Genomic DNA, 23,966 nt, shown 5'->3' on the forward strand with positions numbered 1-23,966 from the left:
AATTCTTTAAAGAATTAGAGTGTCATATCAAAAGGAACCAGAAGCTGGAAGGGGTTTCAACTGGCCAAATGCAGGACAATTCAAACATCAAAATAAATATACATGACAACTAAATGCAATATGTGATTCTGGAATAAATCCTGGACCAGAAAAACAATTTTTTTTTTTTTTCAACGTTTATTTATTTTTGGGACAGAGAGAGACAGAGCATGAACGGGGGAGGGGCAGAGAGAGAGGGAGACACAGAATCGGAAACAGGCTCCAGGCTCTGAGCCATCAGCCCAGAGCCCGACGCGGGGCTCGAACTCACGGACTGCGAGATCGTGACCTGGCTGAAGTCGGACGCTTAACCGACTGCGCCACCCAGGCACCCCAGAAAAACAATTTTTAAATTTTGCAATAAAGGAGATTATTAAGACAATTATGGGAATTTGAGTAAGGTCTGTAGATAGATAATTTTTGATGGTTATAGAAGAAAATGTCCTTACTCTTATAAAATACACACTGAAGTGTTTAGAGGTAAAGAGATACTGTATCTTGGGGCGCCTGGGTGGCACAGTCGGTTCAGCGTCCTACTTCGGCTCAGGTCATGATCTCGCGGTCTGTGAGTTCGAGCCCCGCGTCGGCCTCTGTGCTGACAGTCGGAGCCTGGAGCCTGCTTTGGATTCTGTGTCTCCCTCTCTCTCTGCCCCTAACCCACTCACATTCTGTCTCTGTCTCTCTCAAAAATAAATAAAGCTTAAAAAAAAAAAAAAAAAGAGAGAGATACTGTATCTTAAACGTATTTTCAAAGATTTCAGGAAAAAGATATATGTATATACATATACATACACATATAAGTATATATATGTATGTATGTATACACACATATGTATGTATGTATGTATGTATGTATGTATGTATGTATGTATGTGTGTATGTATATATATAGAGTTCCACAATGGTAAAACAAATACGGCAAAAAATGTTAACATTTGAGAAATGTGGGTGAAAGGTATATGAAAAAAATTTTTGTATCATTCTTGCAAGTTTTTCTGATCTGAAATCATTCCAAAATAAATTTTAAAAATAAATAAAACCATTTCAGATACTGACAATGGCTACTAGGAAAATAAAACATGGTAATATTACAAAGAGTACCTGGGGTGGAGGGAGTAGGGGGCTGGGAGGACCTTGCAGAGCAGTGCTTAAATTGAGAAGTTGGAGAAATTAACACGTGAGCCAAGACCTAAAACAAATAGGGACCAGCGCATCCGAAGGTCTGAAAGCTTCCCTGCCCTGTTCCATGTAGGTTGTTTTGATAAGCATTTTTGATACTTGGTGAAAGAAAAGGTAAGCATTGATATTCACTATTCCAGGAGCCAGCTTTAAAATTCAATTACTGCTCAGTCAATGATGAAATACATTTAGAAGTCTGATATGAAAAATCACCTGTTGGTTTCTCTGGGACAATGTAAATGTGTATGTAACTGGAAAAATGTTTTTAAAGAATTGTCAGGAATGTCTTGGCCACTTGACTGCCTGGAGCAGTGTGGTGCTAATACAGAAAGAACAGAGACTTTGGAATCAAAACAAATTTAGGCCTTACTACTTTCTAGCTCAGTGTCTTGTAAACTTGTTAACACCTCCGAACTGCTGCCTTCTCTTTGAAAATGGGGTTACCACATTTGTTAGTGTGAGAATTAGTTGAGAATTAGAGCGATGGTATACAAGTGCTTAGCAAAATGCCTGAAGCATAGCAAGTACTCAGACAATGACAGCCCGAAACAAACGAACAAATGGCAAAGCCACACTGATTTCTTCCACCTCCTCTAGCCCTGATTACATGCTTCATCTTTTAGTTCTACACCAGGCTTTCTCAACCTTGACACTATTGACATTTTGGGCCAGATAATTGGATGTTTAGCAGCATCCTTGACTTCCACCTACTAGATGTCAATAATACAGTCCTAGTTGTGAAAATCAAAACTGTCTCCATACATTGTTAAACGTCCCCTGCGGCACAAAACTGCCCCCAGTTGACAACCGCTAATTTACACAGATCATTAAAATGTAGGAACAACATTTAATAGGGCTAACCAAAACAAACCACCTCCTTTTTCTCAGACTGCTGAAAGTCAAATGACGGGAGAGAGAGAGAGAGGGAAATAGTTGATGCTCTATAAAGAACCCATTTCCACTGTCAAAGAACTTTGCCTACTTAAAGAGAGATTGGACAAGTTAACCTATACAAGCCTCAGTTTCCTCCTATGACTGTTGCATGGAATAAATGCACAATATAAGTAAAGTGCTTAACACAGTGTCTGGTGCAAGTGAGCACTCAATTAATGTTGGACATTCTCATTATAATTATGTTACTCCTTTTAATACTGGGCTTTCAGGTCCCACTCATCATCACTCAGCCCAAATTCCTCACTCTGTACATACATTTATTTCTACTCCCAACTCTAAAGTGGCCCTAACCTCTCTTTATAGAGACAGCTAACCACTGGGGTGTAAAAGTAGCTGAGGTGCCAGGGCACTTTGATAATGAATTCTAAAATTCTTTCCTAACCACTGACACAGGATATACATATGTAAATGAGAGCCAAGAAACATATTACTTATGCAAAAAAAGTGTGTAAAATTAATTCGTATAAAGGAAGAAAAACAGTACTAACTTGATTCCCATTAGGGCACAACTACTTTTGTAATTCATGCTAAGTAGTTCAGTGTTAAAAAAAATGAGAACTCCTCAAGTGAATGAAATCCATTTGAGAAATTCTCTTTAAATTCAGGGTATTTTTTATGTTACAAAGTAGAAATTTCTAAAATAATTTACTGAAGACAATTTATAAATGACCATCTATGATGATCATATGCTACCTAGATAATATCAGGTAATTTTTGACAAATCAAAGATTAGGCCCGAATGAGAAGTCCTGGAAAAGAAAAAGGACTGAGAACCTACGAAATGAAATTTCAGAGAAAAAAGTCATTACTATGTGAAAGAATGAGTGATGCCTTGCTGTGCAAAAATGAATCAAAACGTCATTACAGCTCACCTGGAGTTTCTGAGTCAAAGAGTCTCTCTGTTCTTGTAATTCTCTGGCATTATCAATTTCTTGTTTTAATCTTTCTATTTCCTAGAAAAAGTACAGCAAGGTCTTTAGCAACAATATTTAAACTAAATCAAGGAAAGAGAAAGTCTTATTTTTTCCTGAAATCATTGTTCCAGTCCCTGGAAAAAAATAATTAAAAAAACATTCCTTTATACTGACTAAATTTTAGAGGGGTGATTTGTCTTTATGGGTATGGTGTCTACGACATGATAATCTTAAACAACAAGTACACTTGCGGGCTTTGAGACAGCACTGCTTAGAAACAACCATCGGAATATGTTATGGTTGTGGATATAATTCTTTCCTGGGATGTTAAATCTTCTGACCAGAAACCAGAGAAAGCAACAGCGTATAAAATTCATTTAACCTCTCCTGGTTTTCTGCTGATTTTATGAATGCAACTCTCATACAGAAGGCAAGAGGCAGCATCTCAGTCTGACTGCCTCATCATTGTTCATAACAGCAGAAATAAGGAAGGAGAAAATATGAACAAGCTTAATATTAATCAAAAAAAAAACATTTCACACCCCTAAACAGCATCCCACAACCTTACTTTGCTCCATAAAGTACCTGCAAATCTGACATAAGCTCAAATATTTTGTATACATATGTTAGCCAGATTACAGATGAGTACAAAGTAGCAAATACCTCTTCCTTCACTTTCAGCGTCTCTTCTAGTTCTTGTATTGTCTGATTTAATTCTGTCTTATGGGTGTGCACTGCATTTGCTTGGCTACTAACACATTCAAGCTCAGTCACCTAGAATGAAAGGAGAACACAGGTAAGTTATATGACTACTTCAAAGGATTTCTTGCTGAAAATATAGTAACTCCTGATAGTTAAAACATGAATTCTGAAGCAACATATGAAAATCAATTTTGAGAAATATTAAGACACTTATTTAGAATGAATAGATTCTTTAAAGACACGAATCTAGGACAAGGAAAAAAGACCAGGGAAATAATTATTTATATGGCTTGGTCATGGGCAAAATCAGGAAAACTTAAATGATTAATGATAGCAGAGAATCCCTATACTGAAGTTTTCTTTAAAAATTTCCTATGAAAACATATTCAAAATCAGATATAGCCATCTGCCTTCCATCTGTAGCTTTCAAATTAAACATGGCTTCTGAAAACTGGCCTTGCAGAAGTGAGAAATTTTTCAAATACATTTCCAAAATGTTAAGAGAATCTGGAAGAAAAGATATGCTTAAAAATACAACTTAAATCATTCTATTACTAGAATGACTTCATATCAATAGTGTCTCTGTGGCAAAAGATAACATTTTTTAGTCAATAACAATGTACTGAGGGCCCAAAGAGCTACCTAATTTTTAATAAACACTTGGTATTTTCTGAGAGAACAGAGAAGGGCAGAGTCCCTAAACGTTATCCTGTCCAACAACACTGCTGGATTTGACAGTCAAAAGAGACAGAAGTCAACATAAAAACATACATACACCTCCAATCACAGCTCTTTACATACATCGGGAGCTCATACATTTTGGGTGACTAGACTGCAGTGAATTCTAGACTGCTAAAGAAACATAGCAAATCCTTCTCTTTCACATTTTCCAAATATCTAATTACACTCCACAAATGTCACTCTACCTTTCTTAACACTTTTGTCCTTTCTATTCATGTACTAATAGCCTTGTGCAGACCCTTATCATCCAGGCCTAAAGAACAGCAATGGCTTGCCAGAAGACTTAACTGTAATCTATTTTTACCTCTTCTGCAAACTAACATTCATCTGTGATCTTTAACTCCCCCATTCAAAGCCTTTCAAAGGCTCTTTTTTTTTTTTTTTTTTTTAACGTCAAATCTTAACCCTCAGGTCTTGCATATACCAGTCCTAAACTACTTAACTATCCTCATCATCCAAGACACTCACAGTATGTGATATATCACTTTTCCAACTAAAAGCAGTCAAGTCTCCTTGTCCTAAGAACAAACCACTCTCAGGGTGCCTGGGTGGTTCAGTCGGTTAAGTATCCTACTTTTGATTTCAGCTCAGGTCATGGTCTCATGGTTCATGAGATCAAGCTCTGTGCCAGACTCTGTGCTAACAACAAGAAGCCTACTTGGGATTCCTTCTCTCTCCCTCTCTGCCCCTCCCTGGCTTGTGCATGCTCTCTCTCAAAATAAATAAATAAAACTTTAAGAAAGAATAAACAACTCTCGTACCCATCTTGCTGGATATGAATGTCCTCTCTTACCTCTGAGGCCATTCAGACTTCATCAAACCCTCTACTTTCAGCTCAGCATGCACTTTCACCAGAAAGCCATTCCTATCTACTCAATCTGTCAAGGCTCTCCTGTCCTGTGGTCCACAAAATGAAATGTATTGAAAATCTTGGGAATTATTTCCTTATTCTTCAATGTTTATCAGTTTTCTTTGTTCAATTAGATAATAAATTCCTTATGGGGAATTCCAGTTCTCATAATGATGGAGTTGTTTTTATTAAAAAAACTTTCCCATAGATAATAATGGCAAATCATGAACGAAATGTAAAATTCAACTGCTTGAATGCCCTGGTTAGTGACCAAATAGAGCAAAAGACTCAAAGATAGCCTGAGGAGCCTGATGATTTGGGGACTCCTTAGAACAGCTGAAACAGCTAGAAATTGAGGGAACTGAATGAAGAAAGCCCCAAATAAGCATAGAGACTTTTTCCAAGTCTTTGGTCAACCCTTGAACTAAACATGCACAGGTAAGAATCCAAAGAGTCCAGCATGGTGGGGTGTGGGGAGCTGGAAGGCTGAAAGAGCTAAGGTGGTAGTGCTCATGCTCACCATAGAGAAAACAGTTTGAAGTTTGAGTCCCACCAAATTAGAGGACATTGGTTATCACCTCAAGCTTTCCACTGAAGCATCCGAAGGATTACGCCTTAGAAATAAAGATTTCTCAGGACTAGGGGATTCTCCAGAGGGTTAAGGGCAAAATTAAAATAAAACAACTCTAATAATGAAGCGTAAGTCCACACCTCCACAAATTCAAGGAAGTCTGTAAGTCATTTAACTGCTTGCTCAAATAAAAAACATCATTCAGAATAAGATGAGAGCATCTATAGGCAGCATAGCATCTAATTTTTAATGTCTAACACACAACTGAAAATGACTACACATGTGAAGAAATAGGAAAACGCAACCTGTAGTTAAGTCAAAAAGCTGTCCTTATACCTGGCCAAAATTGCAAAGTTAATGCAGGCCAATGGGAAAGGATACCTTGATGGAAATCAAATCTATAAAAAGGAAGGAAGAGCACTGAAAATTATAAACATGTGAACGGAAAGATTTCATTTCTTAAATCTTTAAAATTCAATTATTTATTTAAACCAAACATTCCTTAAGGGCAAGGATTACTCAATAAGGAGATATGATAGTTTTTCAATGAATATTTACTGGCTCATGAGTTAACTGTTGTGAGTTAATTTTTTTTTACTGTGGTAAAGAACACATAATTAAATTTATCATCTTTACCATTTTTAAGTGTACAAGTATACTCAGACCATTGTGAAAAAGATCTCTAGAACTTTTGCATCTTGCTAAATGGAAATTCTATACTCATTAAACAACCTTCTTCTTCTTCCTCTTAAGTTAACCTTTATACATATAATAGGATGATATTTATTCAGGTTTCTTACTCTCCCTCCCTGTGTCTATTCCATTTCTATATTATTTCATCATTCTGGTCCTATTACATTCCTTAAATTGTGCTCTGGTAGTAAGACAATTTCCTATTGTCTATGAAGTTCACTTGTTTGGCATCCTTTCTAAAAAAGGAAATTAGTGGCATCTGCTTCCTGTTGGGTAAATGTAAATGCTTTGAGCACAAAAAAAATTCTTCACAAGTAATTGTTTGGGCTTCTGATATTACTTATACTGGGGTTTCTGATTTTCTTTTCCTATATGAATTTCAAATGCAGCTGCTCCCCCACTTTGAGAGCTTGCATTTATGCCACTTCACTTTTATGAAAGACCTAGATTAGTATGGTAATGGTGTTTTTTGGTAAAACTGAAAATCATCTTCAGATTTCTGTCAAGTAGCAAAAACAGATACTAATGTAGGTCTTTTGTAAAAGTGAAGTGATATGATGTGAACTTTAAAGTAGGGGATACTCTTTGCTTTATGCCACTTGAGCTTAGGAAAGGTTTCACAGCAACGCTTTATTTTTGGATAGTGGGGGAAACCTGTGTAACTGACTATTTTTTCTTAAAATTTTTTTTCATGTTTATTTTTGAGAGACAGATCGAGATAGAGAGAGAGAGAGAGAGAGAGAGAGAGAGATCGAGTGAGCATGAGTGGGGGACAGGGGGACAGAGGATCTGAAGTGGGCTCTGTGCTGTCAGTAGACAACCTGATGCAGAGCTCGAACTCATGAACCATGAGAACATAACCTGAGCTAAAGTTGGCCTCTTAACCAAATGAGTCACCCAGGCACCTCCCAACTTTTATAAAGCGTTTCCTACCTGTATATTTTAAGTTGCTCTTTAAAAAAAATCTTTTTTTAATGTTTTTATTTATTTTTGAGAGAGTGAGAGAGAGACAGAGCGTGAGTGGGGAAGGGGTAGAGAGAGAGGGAGGCACAAATCTGAATCAGGCTTCAGGCCTGTCAGCACAGAGCCCCACGCAGGGCTCAAACTCACAAACTGTGAGATCATGACCAGCGCTGAAGTTGGACGCTTAACCAACTGAGCCACCCAGGCACTCCTGTTCCTTTTTTAAAAAATAAAAATAAAATAATAAAAGCATCTATCATTAACTCAGTGCAACTAAATGTCAATTCACTTTCTCAATTAATTTTCACAGGAATTCTACACAGTATCAATTATTATTTCTATTTTACAGATGAGATTACTGAGCAGAAACAAAGACATAACTTACCAAGATTTTCACAGATAATGACAGAATAGAAAATATTTTTCTTAACTAAATAAACCCACTTATACTACCATCTATCTATATGTTCTGACAACCAACAATTATCTCCAAAAGATGTCCTTGAACTGAGTCTACTACATGTAAGTCTCTGCTGAGCAGTGAAGTCTGTTAGCCATAAATCCCTATGGATGGCAGCAGCTCTGAACTTACTCGCTTGTGCAGACGTTCTGCTTCCTCTTGATACGCAGCTAGTTGCTGTTTCCATTGTTTCACATTGGCAGTGGACTCCAACAGGGCTGCAGTGAGTTTGGCATTATTTCCTTTGAGGGTAGCCAGTTCAGCCTCCCAATGTTTGCTGATTGCTGAACTAAAATAAAAGAAAATGCTATCAATTACATTGAATATTGTTACTTTGAAGGACAGCAGGACTCAGTTCTATTAGTTTTATAGTTCATGGATGCTTCAAAGATAATCCAAAAAGTATAAAAACAACTATTTCAATGAAATGTTCCTAGTGAAGAAAACCTAGCAAGTGAAGAAAGCTTAATGTGAGCTAGTTCCCACTTTCATTACAACAGGTAACAGATATCTACAGGAGAGTTTCTACTCATTCTCTTTTGAGGAATAAACACTATATCTATCTATATAGGTATATATAGATATACCTATCAGCAAAACCTAATAATCTACTGTATATTTGAGGGAGATATCATTAAAAATTTTATTTCATAAAAACACAGTTTTGACATACAATATTAGTTTCTGGTGTATAACATAGTGATTTGATGATTATATATATCACAAAATATTCACCATGGTAAATACAGTTACTGTGTGTCACTATACAAAGCTATTATTACATTATTTACTATATTTCCTAATCTGTACTTTTCATCCCTGTTATTTACTTTATAACTACAAGTTTGTACCTCTTAATCCCCTTGATCACCTACTTCCCCTCACTCCCCTTTTCTCTGGCAGCCACCAGTTTGTTGTCTGTACTTATGAGTCTATTTTTGTTAGTTTTGTTTTTTGATTTCTTAAATTAAGTTTATTTATTTTGAGAGAGTGGGAGAGCATGAATGGGGTAGGGGTGGAAAGAGCGGAGAATGAATCCGAAGCTCTGCACTGACAGTGCAGAGTGGGGCTGGAACTCATGAAATGTGAGATCATGACCTGAGCAGAAACAAAGAGTCGGACGCTTAACTGAGCCACCCAGGCGTCCTAAGTTTGTTTTGTTTTTTAAATTCCACATATAAGTTAAATTATATGGTATTCTTTCTCTGGCTTATTTTATAGCAAAATACTTTCTAGGTCCAAACATGTTGTGGCAAGTGGCAAGATTTCATTCTTTTTTATGGGTAAGTAAGATTCCATTTTGTATATGTGTGTGTGTATATATATATATATATATATATATATATATATATATATATACACCATATTTTCTTCATCCATTATCCATTCATCTATTGGTGGACCTTGGGGTGTTCCATATCTAGGCTATTGTAAATAATGTGCAATAAACATAAGGGTGCATATATCTTTTAGAATTAGAATTTTCTTTGGGTAAAGACCCAGAAGGATCATATGGTATCTCCATTTTTAATTTTTAAGGAGCCTCCATACTGTCTTTTTAAAATACACTGTATTTTAAAATACACTGTATTTTTTTAAGTGCATCAAAGCCTGAAGCACAATTTCATTCCTTTCTGAAACATATGAGGATGATTCAATGTCAATAAGGTATGGGACATGTAATGTAGTATTTCCTCTGAAATTATTATTGATTTATTTCATGCTATTCATAATTTTGAAATGCCCAAAATACAAAAAATTTGTTGCAATAAATTTATTTCAGATATGATGATAGGCTACACCCCAGAAACTGGTCTTAATGACTTAATTTGATAGAATTCCAGTGTTACACATAGAACAAAAAAACCTAAAAGCAATCACCTATTTCCTCATTTATTGTTCTACTTGATAAGTTATCCAAAGTTAATTGCTTCAACCAAGACAATTTTTCTACTACAAAAACAATTCTATTACTCGGGAAGATTCTTCTTTTGATAATTCCTTTGTTAACTGTCCAATGAAGAAAGAATTGCCTCATTTGAAAGAAAAAGGTGTTTTTTTCTTATCATTGAACAATTTACTTTTTTTAGTGAAATTCTACAGACCTCATCCCATTAATTAACTAGCGATGATAACAGTTTTCCCTAATCTGCATTTTGGTTTTTGGTAAATTATCTGCATTACAAAGCAAATGCTTTGATGGACTGGTATTTTTAATAATAATTTTAAAAAATTTAAATGTCTTATTATTTATTTTTGAGAGTAAGAGAGACACAGCACGAGAGGGGAAGGGGCAGAGAGAGGGAGACAAGGAATCTGAAGGAGGCTCCAGGCTCTGAGCTGTCAGCAGAGCCCAATGTGGGACTTGAACTCACAAACTGCATGATCATGCAGTGAACTGAAAGTTGGATGCTTAACCAACTGAGCCACCCAGGCGCCCCCTTAATAATAATTTTAATATGTATTATATAAAAGAAATCATAGCATCTATCATCAAGAATTTCTAAAGCTCATCACCAGTAATAAAATGTATCAGCATCATGAACCCTCTCATATGATGCACAGGGAAAGATACGAGATAATTTCTGCGGTATTCTTGTCAAAAATGCATAACCTTATTCTAATCATGAGCAAACATCATAAACCCAAACTGAGGGGCTGTCTACAAAATAACTGGTTGGTATTCTTCAAAAGTATCAAAAGACTGAGAAAAAGAATGGTGGAGATTAAGAAGAAATAATTAAATGCAAAGTGTGATCATGGATAGGTTCCTAGAACAGAAAAGGACAATTGTGAAAAGAGGTCTGCAGTTTAGTTGGTAGTACCGTGTCTATATTAATTTGGTAATTATTATGGTTGTGTAAGATGCTACCATTAAGAGAAGTTGGGTGAGGGGTACATGGAAATTCTCCACATAGTTTTTGTAAGTTTTCTGTAAGTCTAAAATTAGTTTCAAATAAAAAGTTTTTAAAATTTTCTAAAGTTTACTGAAATTTCCTCAAAACATGAATGAATAAAAATCAAACAATAAGCTAAGCTATTAATTTAACAGCCCACTTGTAGCCTTGAAAAGAAAACTCTTTTCTATTCGGTCTTTTGTGAAATGATGTTCCAAATTCAGGTTTTCTGAGTAAAGCATGCACCTGTTCTAACTTAATTACAGATTTTTTCAAAACCACCTACCATTTTTTCCCTATAAAGTTTTATTTAAACGGACCTTTTAATCTGCTAACTAAAATCTTACTGAACTAATTTAAACACTAGATATATGCAAATGTATAAAACTCCTGGGGCATCTTTTGTTATATTTGGTCTTTTGTCTGCAGCCCCAGAAATCACTTTAGAGCCATAAAAGTGAAATGGATGTCTTGTTATTCACAACAAGCCCCTTTCAACCACAATTAAGTTTATGTTAATGAGGTGACTTTTAGAAACCTCCTAAAGATGTGAGGGCTGGTGGCAGGAAGAACCCACCTTGATTACAGGGTTGAAACTTTCACTCCCACCCTGTGACCTCCAGGGAGAGAGAGAGGGGCTGAAAGTGAAACAGTCACCAATGGCCAAAGAGTTTATCAATCATGTCTATGGAATGAAGCCTCCATAAAAACCCAGAAGAGCTGCCATGTTGGTGACCCAGAAAGCATTCAAGTGCTAGGCCCCAAACTCCACAGGGTTTGTTAGGATCTTGCTGTATGTATTATTTCATCTGGCTGTTCATTCACATCCTTTAATATCCTTTGTAATAAACTGGTAATCGAGTAAGCAAAGCCAGTTTCTTGAGTTCTGTGAACTACTCTAGCAAATTAACTGAACTAGGGAGGGGGTTGTAGCTATCTCTAATTTATAGCCAGTGAATCAAAAACACAGGTAACAACCTGGACTTGCAACCTGGCATCTGAAGAAGAAGCAGTCTTATGGGACTGAGCCCTTGATATGTGGGATCTGATGCTCCCTCCAGGCAGTCTAAGAATTGAGTTAAAATTGTGGGACACTCAATCAGAGTTAATTGCTTGGTGGTACCAATCTATTTCCTGGATCGAAGCCATGGGTTATAGCTCCTGTTCTAGTTAGCTGGCTTTCCTGTGACAGTTTCTTCCTCCCAATTAGACTTTAATTTTCCTCTCTATGAATTTTTGCCCAAAACTTTCCATATTCAGCATCAATCTATAAGAATGCATTCTTCTCTTTCAGGGATTCAGGTCTTCTCCAACAAGTATTTTCTAGCTACACCACCGAACCTTCCAGTTCCCAGCACAGCTCGGTGCTTGTGTTTAGGTAAACACATTGACTATCTAAATGAAAAAGTAAAGGTATGAACTTATGAGCTAAGTACAAAACCCACCTAGGATTAAGTTGGTGAATATAATGAATAGTAAATGTTACAACAATTAAATCATAATTAAGTTTTCAATACTAAGAAAATTCTTAAATATAATTATTTTGAATCTCACATTAGGGACGGGATTTCACGCTAGCTTTAATTAGTAGAACCTACAGTTTCTTGATTTCTGTTTTAAATCAATTGATCAAGCATACAAAATATAGGAGATTTTATGTATAAAATTCAGGTCTGGGACTTGGAGTATTTACAAAGGACCTGTTCAGGAAAAGGTTAGTATTCCTGACCAAATGCCTTGTTTTGTGTAATCTAGAAATTTAAAAAAAATTTTTATTTATTTTTGACAGAGAGAGAGAGAATGGGCCCGTGTGCAAGTGCACGGGGGAGGGGCACAGAGAGGGGGAGACACAGAATCCAAATAAGGCTCCAGGGTCTGAGCTGTTAGCACAGAGCCCACCGTGGGGCCCGAACCCACCAACTGTGAGATCATGACCTGAGCTGAAGTTGGTCGCTCAATTGACTGAGCCACCCAGGCACCCCTGTAATCTAGAAGTTAGTATCAATTGACCAATCAAAATTCGCCAAGCTGAACACAGAGAGAAAAAAATAAACAAAAAAACCCACCAGAGTATCTAAGACATGGGGACAATATCAAACTTTCTAACAAATGTGTAACTGGCATCCCAGAAAGAAAAGAGAAGAAAGCAGAAAAAATATGTGAAGACACAAAGGCTGACAATTTTCAAAAAACTATAAAGGGCATTTAACTACAAACCCAAAAAACTCAAAAACATATATATAGAACAAAGGTAACAATTATAGTAGTTTCTCATCACAAACTAAGCAGTCCATAAGAGAACAGTGTGATAGTGCCAAAAGAAAACAATTGTCAACCCAGAATTCTACACACAGGGAATGATACTTTTCTAAATGAAGGTGAAATAACAAAAGCTGAAGGAATTCCTTACCAGCAGATAACATACTACAGGAAATATAAAGGAAGTTCTTTAGACAGGAACTTGGATCCTCACAAAAAAATGAAAATATCTGGACATGATTAAAATGAAGATTATTATAGAGGCATCTGGTGGTTTAGTCAGGTAAGCATCTGACTTCGGCTCAGGTCATGATCTCACAGTTCGTGAGTTCAAGCCGTACATCAGGCTCTGTGCTGACAGCTTGGAGCCTGGAGCCTGCTTTGGATTCTATGTCTTTCTCTGCCCCCCGCTCCCCCCCTCTCTCTCTCTTCCCCTCCGCTTGCTCACGTTTGGTCTCTCTCTCAAAAATAAATATTAAAAAATATTAAAAAATTAAACGAAGATTATATAAAAAATCCCAAGGCAATTCAAAGGAGAATCAATAGCCTTTTAAACAAATAGTGCCAAAACAGCTAGATAACCACACACACGCGCGCGCGCACACACACACACACACACACACACACACACACAGAAGAAAATCTTGAGTCCTATCTCCTATCCTATATAAAAATGAACTGAAAATATAAAATTGTTATAAAATATAAACCTTCAAGAAGAGACCACAAAAGAAGAAATCCTTGTCAACATGGGTTAGGCAAAAGTTTCTTAGATAGAGCACCAAAAGTGTGATCCATTAAAAATTGATAAAAGGTATTTCATAACAATTACAAACTTCTCTTTGAAAGACCCAATTTAAAAAAAAAAAAAGAAGAGACTCTGGGATGCAAGGAAAGTTTAACATACAAAAATCAATGTAATATACCACATTAATAGAATAAAAAAAACACATGATCATCTCAAATGATGTAGAAAAACCATTTGACAAAATTCAATACCCTTTTACTATAAAAATAGCCAATAAATGAGGAATAGAAGGAAACTACCCAATATAATAAAAGCCATGTAGGAAAATCACACAGCTAACATCAGAGTCAAAAGTGAAGGCTGAAACCTTTTCCTCTGAGATCAGAAACCAGACAAGGATGCTCACTTTCACCACTCTAAATTCAACATGGTACTGGAAGTCCTAGCTAGCACAAGGAGGCACAAAAATGAATGACATGTGTCTAAATTGGAAAGAAAGAAGTAGAATTATCTGTTTGCAGGAGACATAATTTCTATGTTGAAAACCCTAAAGATTTCACAAACAGGCTGTTAATAAATGAGTTCAGCATAGTTGCATCAATACACAAAACCAGATGTAATTCTAGTACACAACAAATAATCAGAAAAGGAAATTAATAAAACAATTCCATTTATAATAGCATCCAATAGAATAAAATGCTTATAAAATACTTAGTAATGAACTTAAACAAGGGGATAAAAAACTTGTACACTTAAAACTATAAAAAGTCACTGGAAGTGGGGCGCCTGGGTGGTTCAGTTGGTTAAGTGTCCGACTTTGGCTCAGGTCACAACCTTGCGGTCCGAGAGTTCAAGCCCCGTGTCGGGCTCTGTGGTGACAGCTCAGAGCCTGGAGCCTGCTTCAGATTCTGTGTCTCCCTCTCTTTGCCCCTACCCCACTTGTACTCTGTGTGTCTCTCTCCCTCTAAAATAAATAAATATTAAAAAACAATTTTTTTTTTAAAAAGGTCACTGAAAGAAATCAAAGAAGACACAAATGAACAGGAAAACATTCCATGTACATAAACTGGAAGACTTAATACTGTGAAGATGTCCATACTACCCCAAGTGATCTACAGATTCAACGTAATCCCATCAAAATCCCAACAATGTAATTTGAGAAATAGAAAAATTCATCCTAAAATTCATATGGCATTTCAGAGGACTCCAAATTGCAAAACAATCTTAAAAAAAAAAAAAAAAAAGAACACAGTTGGAGCTCACATTTCCTGATTTCAAAACTTATACAAAACTACAATAATCAAACAGTGTGTACTGACGTAAAGACAGACATATAAACCAATGGAATAGAACATAGAGGTCAGAAATAAAGCCTCACATATATGGTTAATTGGGTTTCACATATATGATTGCCATGATCATTCAATGTGGAAAGGATGGTCTTTCCAACAAATGATACTGGGAAAACTGAATACCCACATGCAAAAGCATCTAGGTCTCTGTCTTATGCCGTATATGAAACTTAACTAAAAATGGATGAGTGACCTAAGTGTAAGAGTTAAACTATAAATCTCTTAAAAAGAAAACATAGGGGAAAAGCTCCAGGACAAAGGACTTGCAATGATTTCTTGGATATAACATAAAAAGCACAGGCAATTAAAAAAAGATAAATTTGGACCATGGCAAAATTTAAAACTTTTGTGCATCAGGAACACCTGGGTGGCTCATTGGTTGCGGGTTCGACTTCGGCTCAGATCATGATCTCATGATTCGTGAATTCGAATCCCACACTGGGTTCTCTGCTGTCAGCACAGAGCCAACTTCAGATCCCCTGTCCCCCCTCTCTCTCTGCTCCTCCCCCACTTTCTCCCTCTCTCTCTCTCAAAAATAAACATTAAAAAAACAAACCAAAAAAACCTTTTGGGCATCAAGATACAATTAGCAGAATGAAAAGACAACCTACATAATAGGAAAAAATATTTCCAAATCACAGAGTTAATATGTAGAATATATAAAGAACTTGTACAATTCAACAACAAAACCCAAATAATCTGATTAGAAAATGGGCAAAGGACTTGAAGAGATATTTCTCCAAAGATATCCAAGTGGCCAATAAGAGCTTGAAAAGATGCTCAACATCACTAGTCATTAGAGAAACGCACATCAAAACCATGATGAGACATTATTTCATATCCATTAGGATGACTACTCTCAAAAAAACAAAACAAAAAAAAAAACAAAAAAACAAACGCTGGTGAGGATTCAGAGAAACTGGAACCCTTGTACACTGTTGGTGAGAATATAAAATGGTGCAGCTGCTGTGAAAAACAGTATGGCAGTTCCTCAAAAAATTAGGGATGAAATTACCATGTGATCTAGTAATTCTACTTCTCAGCATATATTTAAAAGATATTTGCAAAACAATGCTCACAGTAGCATTATTCACAACAAAGATAGAAGCAACCCAAGTGTCCAGTGGCAGATGGATAAACAAAATGTGATATACATGCAATGGAGTATTATTAAGCCTTAAAACAGAAAAAAATTGTGGCACATGCTACAACATGGATGAACCTTGAGGATATTATGCTAAGTGAACTAAGCCAGTCACAAAAAGACAAATATTATACACTTCCACTTAAAAAGTTACCTAGAGTAGTCAAATTCAGAGACAGAAAGTAGAAGGGTGGTTGCCAGGTGCTGGAGGGAAGAAAGGAATGGATAGTTGCTGTTTAATTGGTACAGAGCTTTAGTTTTGCAAGATGAAAAAAAAAATCTATAGACTGATTCTGCAACAATGTGAATATACTTTACACTATTGAACTGTACACATAAAAATGGTTATGACGATAAATTTTATGCTATATATATTTTACCATAATTTTTTAAAAGGGAAAAAAAGGCAACATATTGTATGATTTCCATTTATATGACATTAGGGAAAAGACACTATAGGGACAGAAAAGAGATCCTTGGTTGCCAGTGGCTGGGGGGCACGGATAGAAGTTGACTATACCAAAGAGGAGGAGAGAGATCTGGGGGTTATAGAACTTGACTTTGTGTTGGTGCCTACACAACTATACAAATGTGTCAGAAGTGATTAAAATTGCAGAGCAGAAAGGGTAAGTTTTACTATATTTAAATTACACTTCCATTAAAAAATTATCACATTACCAAAAGAAAAGTAAAAAGCTTTCTAAGCACTCTTAAATACACTTTCTGTGACTGTAGGATTACAAACAGTAAGAGCTGGAAGGGTCTGAAACTGGTAGAATGTTCTCTAAGCAGCTCCAATCATGTCTGTATTTGTTGGCATGGGAAGAGACTGGGTGGGCAGGAAACACATAATAAAAGAATCAAAAATAAAAAGGAAGGAGGTGAGTGGGCATCTGTAGATGGTGATAAGAAGTAGATAGGAGAGGGGCGCCTGGGTGGCGCAGTCGGTTAAGCGTCCGACTTCAGCCAGGTCACGATCTTGCGGTCCCTGAGTTCGAGCCCCGCGTCAGGCTCTGGGCTGATGGCTCAGAGCCTGGAGCCTGTTTCCGATTCTGTGTCTCCCTCTCTCTCTGCCCCTCCCCCGTTCATGCTTTGTCTCTCTCTGTCCCAAAAATAAATAAACGTTGAAAAAAAAAAAATTTTAAAAAAAAAAAAAAAAAAAAAAGAAGTAGATAGGAGAAGTAGGATTATAGAGGCAGGGATATACATAGGAAAGGAATAGGACATAGATGAGGCATAATAAACACTGGTATTGGGCAGTAAGACACTGAAACAAAGCCTTTGGATCAGGATAGAAAAAGGTGAAGGTACTAAGTTTCAACATGCTATAAAACTTTTCTACTTCATTTCCCTAAATATGTCTTGTGCCTCTAGTATATTAAGTAGTGAGATCTGGCCACAGATAAGCTGTCCAATGGACTCCCATTTACCTTTTTCTTCTTTGCAGAGCCCCAAAGTTCTGCTGATTTTGTTTAAATAACAAGGTAAATGTTGAAGAAAATGGTCATACCAAATACATTGAAGCATACTGCACGAGAATACATTAAACCATAACAATATGAGACCTAATAATCTTTGAGTGACTACTAGAGGAGAGAGCAGTTCAATATACTTTCTGCATTGTCTTACACTTGGTTCCAAAGTAAGTATGTGTTTTTAAGTCTATTTTGCAATATCAACCAAAATTTTAACTTTGTTGGTAAATCTGAATCTTTCCAAACATTCTTGCTTTTGCTTCCTCCATTTTATGAGCCACTTCTTCAGTAATCTATCTTTCTAGAGCACAGTGTGAAACACAATTTAGGAAATATGTTTTTCATTTTTGTCCATCTGCCCTGTTTTCTCTTTATAGCTTTTTCATATATTCCTTTCACCATCTAGTATATTAGAACACCCTATACAATTTCAGCTTGTGTAATAAATTCTAAAAAGTATCCTGAAAGAAGTCCTACATATGAGCTATCTCAGTTACCTCAGAAGTGCTCAGCCCTCATGTATAATTTTAAATACTTCGCATACTTTTCAAATTTTGAAAAAATAACGTTTATTTTCTTAGAACTTTAAGCCAGCCCATTCCTCCCCTATTAGACGGATTTAGTAGTAACCCATTAGACAGATTTAGCAGTAATGAATACCTTGGGATTAATGCTGATAGCAAAACTTTAAGCTTAGCATCTTACATTTTAGGAATACTTATTTAAAAAAATGTTAGGGCTCTAGCTTTGGCTGCTAATTTGGTCCTTTTTTACAGGTACAGTTTTGATAGTTCCACATTAAGTAAATTGTTCACAAAGAAACCACTAAATTGTTTAGCTGGAGACACCAGTGAGTCAGAAGAGATATTGAAATACCACTATGATCTCATGTCTGTTTGCTGGAATAAGGGCAAAATAATTCTTTATTCCTGTGACTGGTAAGAATTCCCTTCAAAAAGGACCAGCCGGTTTCCTGTTGGCTTCAGATCTACAAGTCAGATGAAGGAGTTCAAAACACACCCAAGACATCATTTAAATAGCTCTTTAAACTGTAATTTTACAAGTTTCCTTGAACTAAAGTCAAATTCTACAAAAAGTGGTAAACTTCATTAAAATTAGTTATGTAAAGTCTAGAAGAAAAAGTACTAATTAATAGACTATTTAACAAATGAGAGTCTAATGCATGAGCAATGCATTTATTTAATCTATGAAGTAAATTCTGTATGTGAATGGTCAGTTATAGAATTTAAGAAAGATGCTTCTCCCCCATGCCTCCAGGGCCCAGATTCACCATCAGTCTCTAGAATGGTAGCCCTATGCATATACTTCTTAAGCATGCTAATTATGTAGAAATATAAATAATATCCAGATAAGCTTTTTTTTTTTTTAATGTGTACTTATTTATTTTGAGAGACAGAGAGCTGGGAAGGGGGAGAGGGACAGAGAGAGAGAGAGAGATAAAGAGAGAGAGGAGAGAGAGAGAGAGAGGGAGAGAGAGAGAGAATCCCAAGCAGGCTCCAGGCTGTCAGCCCTAAACCCAACACAGGGCTTAATCTCATGAACCATGAGATTATGACTTGAGCTGAAATCAAGAGTCAGATGCTTAAGTGACTGAGCCACCAGGTCGCCCCCAGATAAATTTTTAGAATGGGATTTAAAAATAGGTTGCAATAGGCAAATCTGGACACAATTGTCAGTAACGATATTGAGGTTACTCCCTCACTATGAAAGTAACAGAGTGACTCAAGCTCCCCCAATATTGCCCTAAGGACAGCCTGTTGGTTTGTCTGCTTACTCTTCCTGCACACCCGTGTGCTCAGAAACAAACAACCTGGACTTCAATGTACATGTGTGCCACTTTCATGAACTAGGTGCTCTCATGCTGGCCTATTGCCCCAAGCAAGTTCCACTTAGAAACTAATGCTTTAGGGCTGCTTGGGTGGCTCAGTAGGTTAAGCATCTGACTTCGACTCAGATCATGATCTCACCGCACGTGGGTTTGATCCCCCCATCAGCTCTGTGCTGACAGCTCGGAAGCCTGGAGCCTGCTTCAGATTCTGTGTCTCCCTCTCTCTCTGCCCTTCCCTGGCTCATGCTCTGTTTCTCTTTCAAAAATAAGTAAACATAAAAAAAAATTAAAAAAAAAAAAGAAACTAATGCTTTCTTCAACAGTTTGGAGTCTAAATTTGTGTTTCTTAATACAATTTAAGTTACCCTGTTACAGAAAGAAAGTATCCCTTTGAAGAAAAGAGAGTAACTCTGCATTGTTTACAAACATTATTTATTATGAAAAAGACTTCTATGAGTAAGGATTTCAGATTCTGCCAGGCAAATAATCTAGTAAATTAAAGTATTATTCTACTAGATATACCTGCAAACCTCAAAGTGCCTGAATGCTTACCAAGGTGTCTCTCAAAGCTTACTGTAATTGGTTTCCTTGTCCTTGGGGTCCTCTTATCAGATGTTCCCATTGTTCTGTTCCTTATCCATCTATTGGCACCTGCTTCTAAATGGGGCCTCTTCTGACCCTTGTTGTCAATTTAATGCCTTGATAATCCCCCAAATCTTACTTTCTAGCTCAGATTCCTTCCTAACTTACAATCCATCATCTTTTTAAAAAAAAATTTTAATGTTCTATTTATTTTTGAGAGAGAGAGTGCAAGCAGGGAAGGGGCAGAGAGAAAGGGGGACAGAGGATCTGAAGCGAGCCCTGCCATCAGCAGCTAGCCTGATGTGGGGCTCAAACCCACAAACCACGAGATCATGACTTGAGCTGAAGTTGGATGCTCAACCAACTGAGCCCTCCAGGTGCCCCACAACCCATTATCTTTGCACATACCCTACCACATCTGGATAACATACAAAATAGAAACTGATGGCTACTGGTAGAGATGAAGATATGTTTGCTGATAAAATTTTATAAACAGTCTCAGTGGCTCTGTCGCAGGCATCTGACTCTTGATATCAGCTCAGGTTATGGTCTCACAGTTCATGAGTTCAAGCCTCATGTTGGGCTCTGCATTGACAGCACGGAGCCCGCTTGGAGTTCTCTCCCTCCCCCGCTCTCTCTCTCTCAAGATAAATAAACATTTAAAAAATAAATAAATAAACTCCTAAAAAGAGTCCCTGTACTGAACTGGATATCACATTCCAGAAAACATAGTGTTTAGAACTGAAATGGATTATGTATTAGAGTTTTTAATGAATAGTGGATTAGAAGAAACTCTCAGAGGTTAGAGTGACATAATTTTTAAAGAAACTCTCTATCTCCAACATTACTGATAGCCCAAAAGGGGTTGAAAAATGTGGACATATAGTCAGAAAGTGAACCAGAAGAGCTGGACTTTGAGTATCATGAAAGTGTAGGAACATCTTAAGCCATTTATTCTACATATTAATTACCTAAGTACAAAAATGTTATAGATGTGGTGACATCTGTGTCTAAACAGATGTCTGAAAGAACTGTTATATTCAGTTTAATCTACAATGTTTTTTCTTGGTAGTATATAAAATAATGATGTGTCTTATCATCAAAGGCATCTGAAACTACGTAAAATACAGAAGTTTACTTAGCTCTGGTAAAGAAAATGAAACATCATGGACTTTTCTGAGCAAGTTATAAAATTAATCTGAAACAAATTACTTTAAAATATATAACCCATGCCTTTATCAGTCTTTAAATAGAAATGGAGAATTTTGTTAAATGTATACATTAAACAAGAACCAGTGTGATAGAGTGGTTAAAAATACAGGCTTGGGTGCACCTAAAACTAATAAAATGTTATACGTCAATTTTATCTCAAAAAAAAAAAAAAAAAAAAAAAAAAAAAAAAAGGGAAAGGAAAAAAAAGCACCAGCTGAGGAGTTGACTTCGTTGAAACTGTGGCTCCAGTTATGGAGCCTTGCTAGTTATGGGACTTTTGGTACATTATCTAACTTCATTAGGCCTTGGGTTCCTCATCTGTAAATTTATGGTTAATACTAACTATGCTTACTGGGTGATTTTGAGCACAAACAGCCCACATAAAAGTACCCTTGAAGAAAGCACATAAAAGACACTCAAATATTAGTACCTTCTGTATATGCACATGCAATAAGGAATCTTGAAAGAATCTTCAGTAAGCTATGAAAAAGCTAAAAGATTTATATTAAATATTTTAAGGGAGATGTTTTTGTCTAGTGATGTAAATAACTTAAATAGGTGTCATTTAAATCAAAACCATTTCAAGCATATACTCAGTGAGTTTTGTCATCATCCTTGGGTATTACAGATGCATTATTCATAGTAAGCTTAAACCTCTGGTGTAGACCTCTGAATAAATTTTGCAAGATAATGGAGGAATAAGAAAACAAACAGCAAAGGTTCTCATAAAGTGGCACGGTTAATTTCTGATTATGCGAGGAGAGAATGGAAGATGAAATCTGAATCTGAACTACGTCAGGTTTACCTAGTAAAACATCCTACAGAGTTTCCCACTTGATTTTGGCAGGCATGAAAAGTCTAGCTCTACCCCATTTGTATTCACCAAAATGAAGGAACCCATAAACCCACTAAAAAGAGGCCTCTAGAAATCTCCTGGCTCCCATAATTGTGCTCGTAGCAGTAACAGAAGCATATCTACATGCTAGAATTGCAGTCACTAAGAAGGCTCTGTAACATTTATGGCACTGCCTGCCTGACATAGTGACTTCTGTGGTTTCTGCCGTGCCTTGAGGAACCTGTGGCCAAGGAATGAAGATATAAGGTGAAGGGATCACAGGAGGCCCAATACTATGACCACTTTTTACTCCTGCTGCAAGTTCCTACCCACAAGGTTCTAAAACCTCTGAAGAGATTCCCTTTGAAAATTTAAAGCACTACTTTAAATTTTCTCGCTCAAAGATAGTTGCTTGCTCTACTTGCTCGCTCAAAGATATCTGTGGGAGGTTTAAACTACATTACAGGCATTTTAAATATTCTAATGTAGGGGCGCCTGGGTGGCGCAGTCGGTTAAGCGTCCGACTTCAGCCAGGTCACGATCTCGCGGTCCGTGAGTTCAAGCCCCGCGTCGGGCTCTGGGCTGATGGCTCAGAGCCTGGAGCCTGTTTCCGATTCTGTGTCTCCCTCTCTCTCTGCCCCTCCCCCGTTCATGCTCTGTCTCTCTCTGTCCCAAAAATAAATAAACTTTGAAAAAATTAAAAAAAAATATTCTAATGTAAATAATACTTTCTCTACATGTGTGAATTTGGAGGGTTGGGCGCTGGATATAAGGGTAGGAATAAAAAAGCTACTTAATGAGCCTACTGTTAGTTTGTGAGGAAAGAATTTACTCCAGGAGATACTGTGAATTATGTATCTGATACTTTCATACAAGTTAATATTTGTGCGGGTTTCCCTTTTATATAAACTGATCAGTCACTAAAAACTTTCTTTAAAATTTATTCAGAGCATGAGGTTAGACTATCCTATTGGGGAGATATCTTCAGGGAAACAGCCTTACATACTAAGTTAAGAATTATGTTTCTCTCATCTCTTATGAATACACATCTATCTTTTGCATTCTGCAAAGGGTACAACTATTTTTAAGCCTGTCCTTTTATTTACAGGGTAACAGAATTATAATCATTATACTGTATTCAAGACAGAAATAAGTATTTTTATCTGTCCATCCATAATTTGATTTCTAAGATGTCTGTTTCCTTGCAAAGCACGTCATGTATGGAAAATCCATCCCAAAAATTGTTTAGCACAATATTAGTATTGTTGGGGGGAAATATTATAAATAAAATAATAGAAATCACTTTCAGTATTGGAAGAATGAAAAAGATGCTATTAACATATTTTGCCAAAGCTAAAATTGGGTAGAAATATATGAATAATTTTACAGTTAAAATCTCTATTTTCTAATTTCCTGCCATAAAAACTTCATTCTTTAAAAAAACAGTTGTGATCAATAATCTAATTGACCACTCACTATATGATATTCAGAATCAGAGAACTTTTGGATTTCAGTTTAAATTTTTTTTAAAAGAGAAGGCTAGGATC

The 23,966-nt window shown here is 36.5% G+C and overlaps 1 protein-coding gene across 2 annotated transcripts in view; it reads right to left on the bottom strand.

Moving 5' to 3' along the window:
- HOMER1 (homer scaffold protein 1) overlaps positions 1–23,966 on the bottom strand; it is a 143,689-nt gene that overhangs the window by 15,283 nt on the left and 104,440 nt on the right. For both annotated transcript variants that reach the window (XM_045496653.1, XM_045496645.1), the window contains 3 exons: positions 8,199–8,355; positions 3,750–3,860; positions 3,045–3,125 (listed from right to left, as the gene is read on the bottom strand). In XM_045496653.1, the coding sequence (XP_045352609.1) occupies positions 3,045–3,125; positions 3,750–3,860; positions 8,199–8,355 (349 nt within the window). The remainder of the gene's footprint in view (positions 1–3,044; positions 3,126–3,749; positions 3,861–8,198; positions 8,356–23,966) is intronic.

Source organism: Leopardus geoffroyi, chromosome A1, assembly GCF_018350155.1.
Source record: "Leopardus geoffroyi isolate Oge1 chromosome A1, O.geoffroyi_Oge1_pat1.0, whole genome shotgun sequence".
In the NCBI taxonomy this organism is placed as follows: Eukaryota; Metazoa; Chordata; class Mammalia; order Carnivora; family Felidae; genus Leopardus; species Leopardus geoffroyi.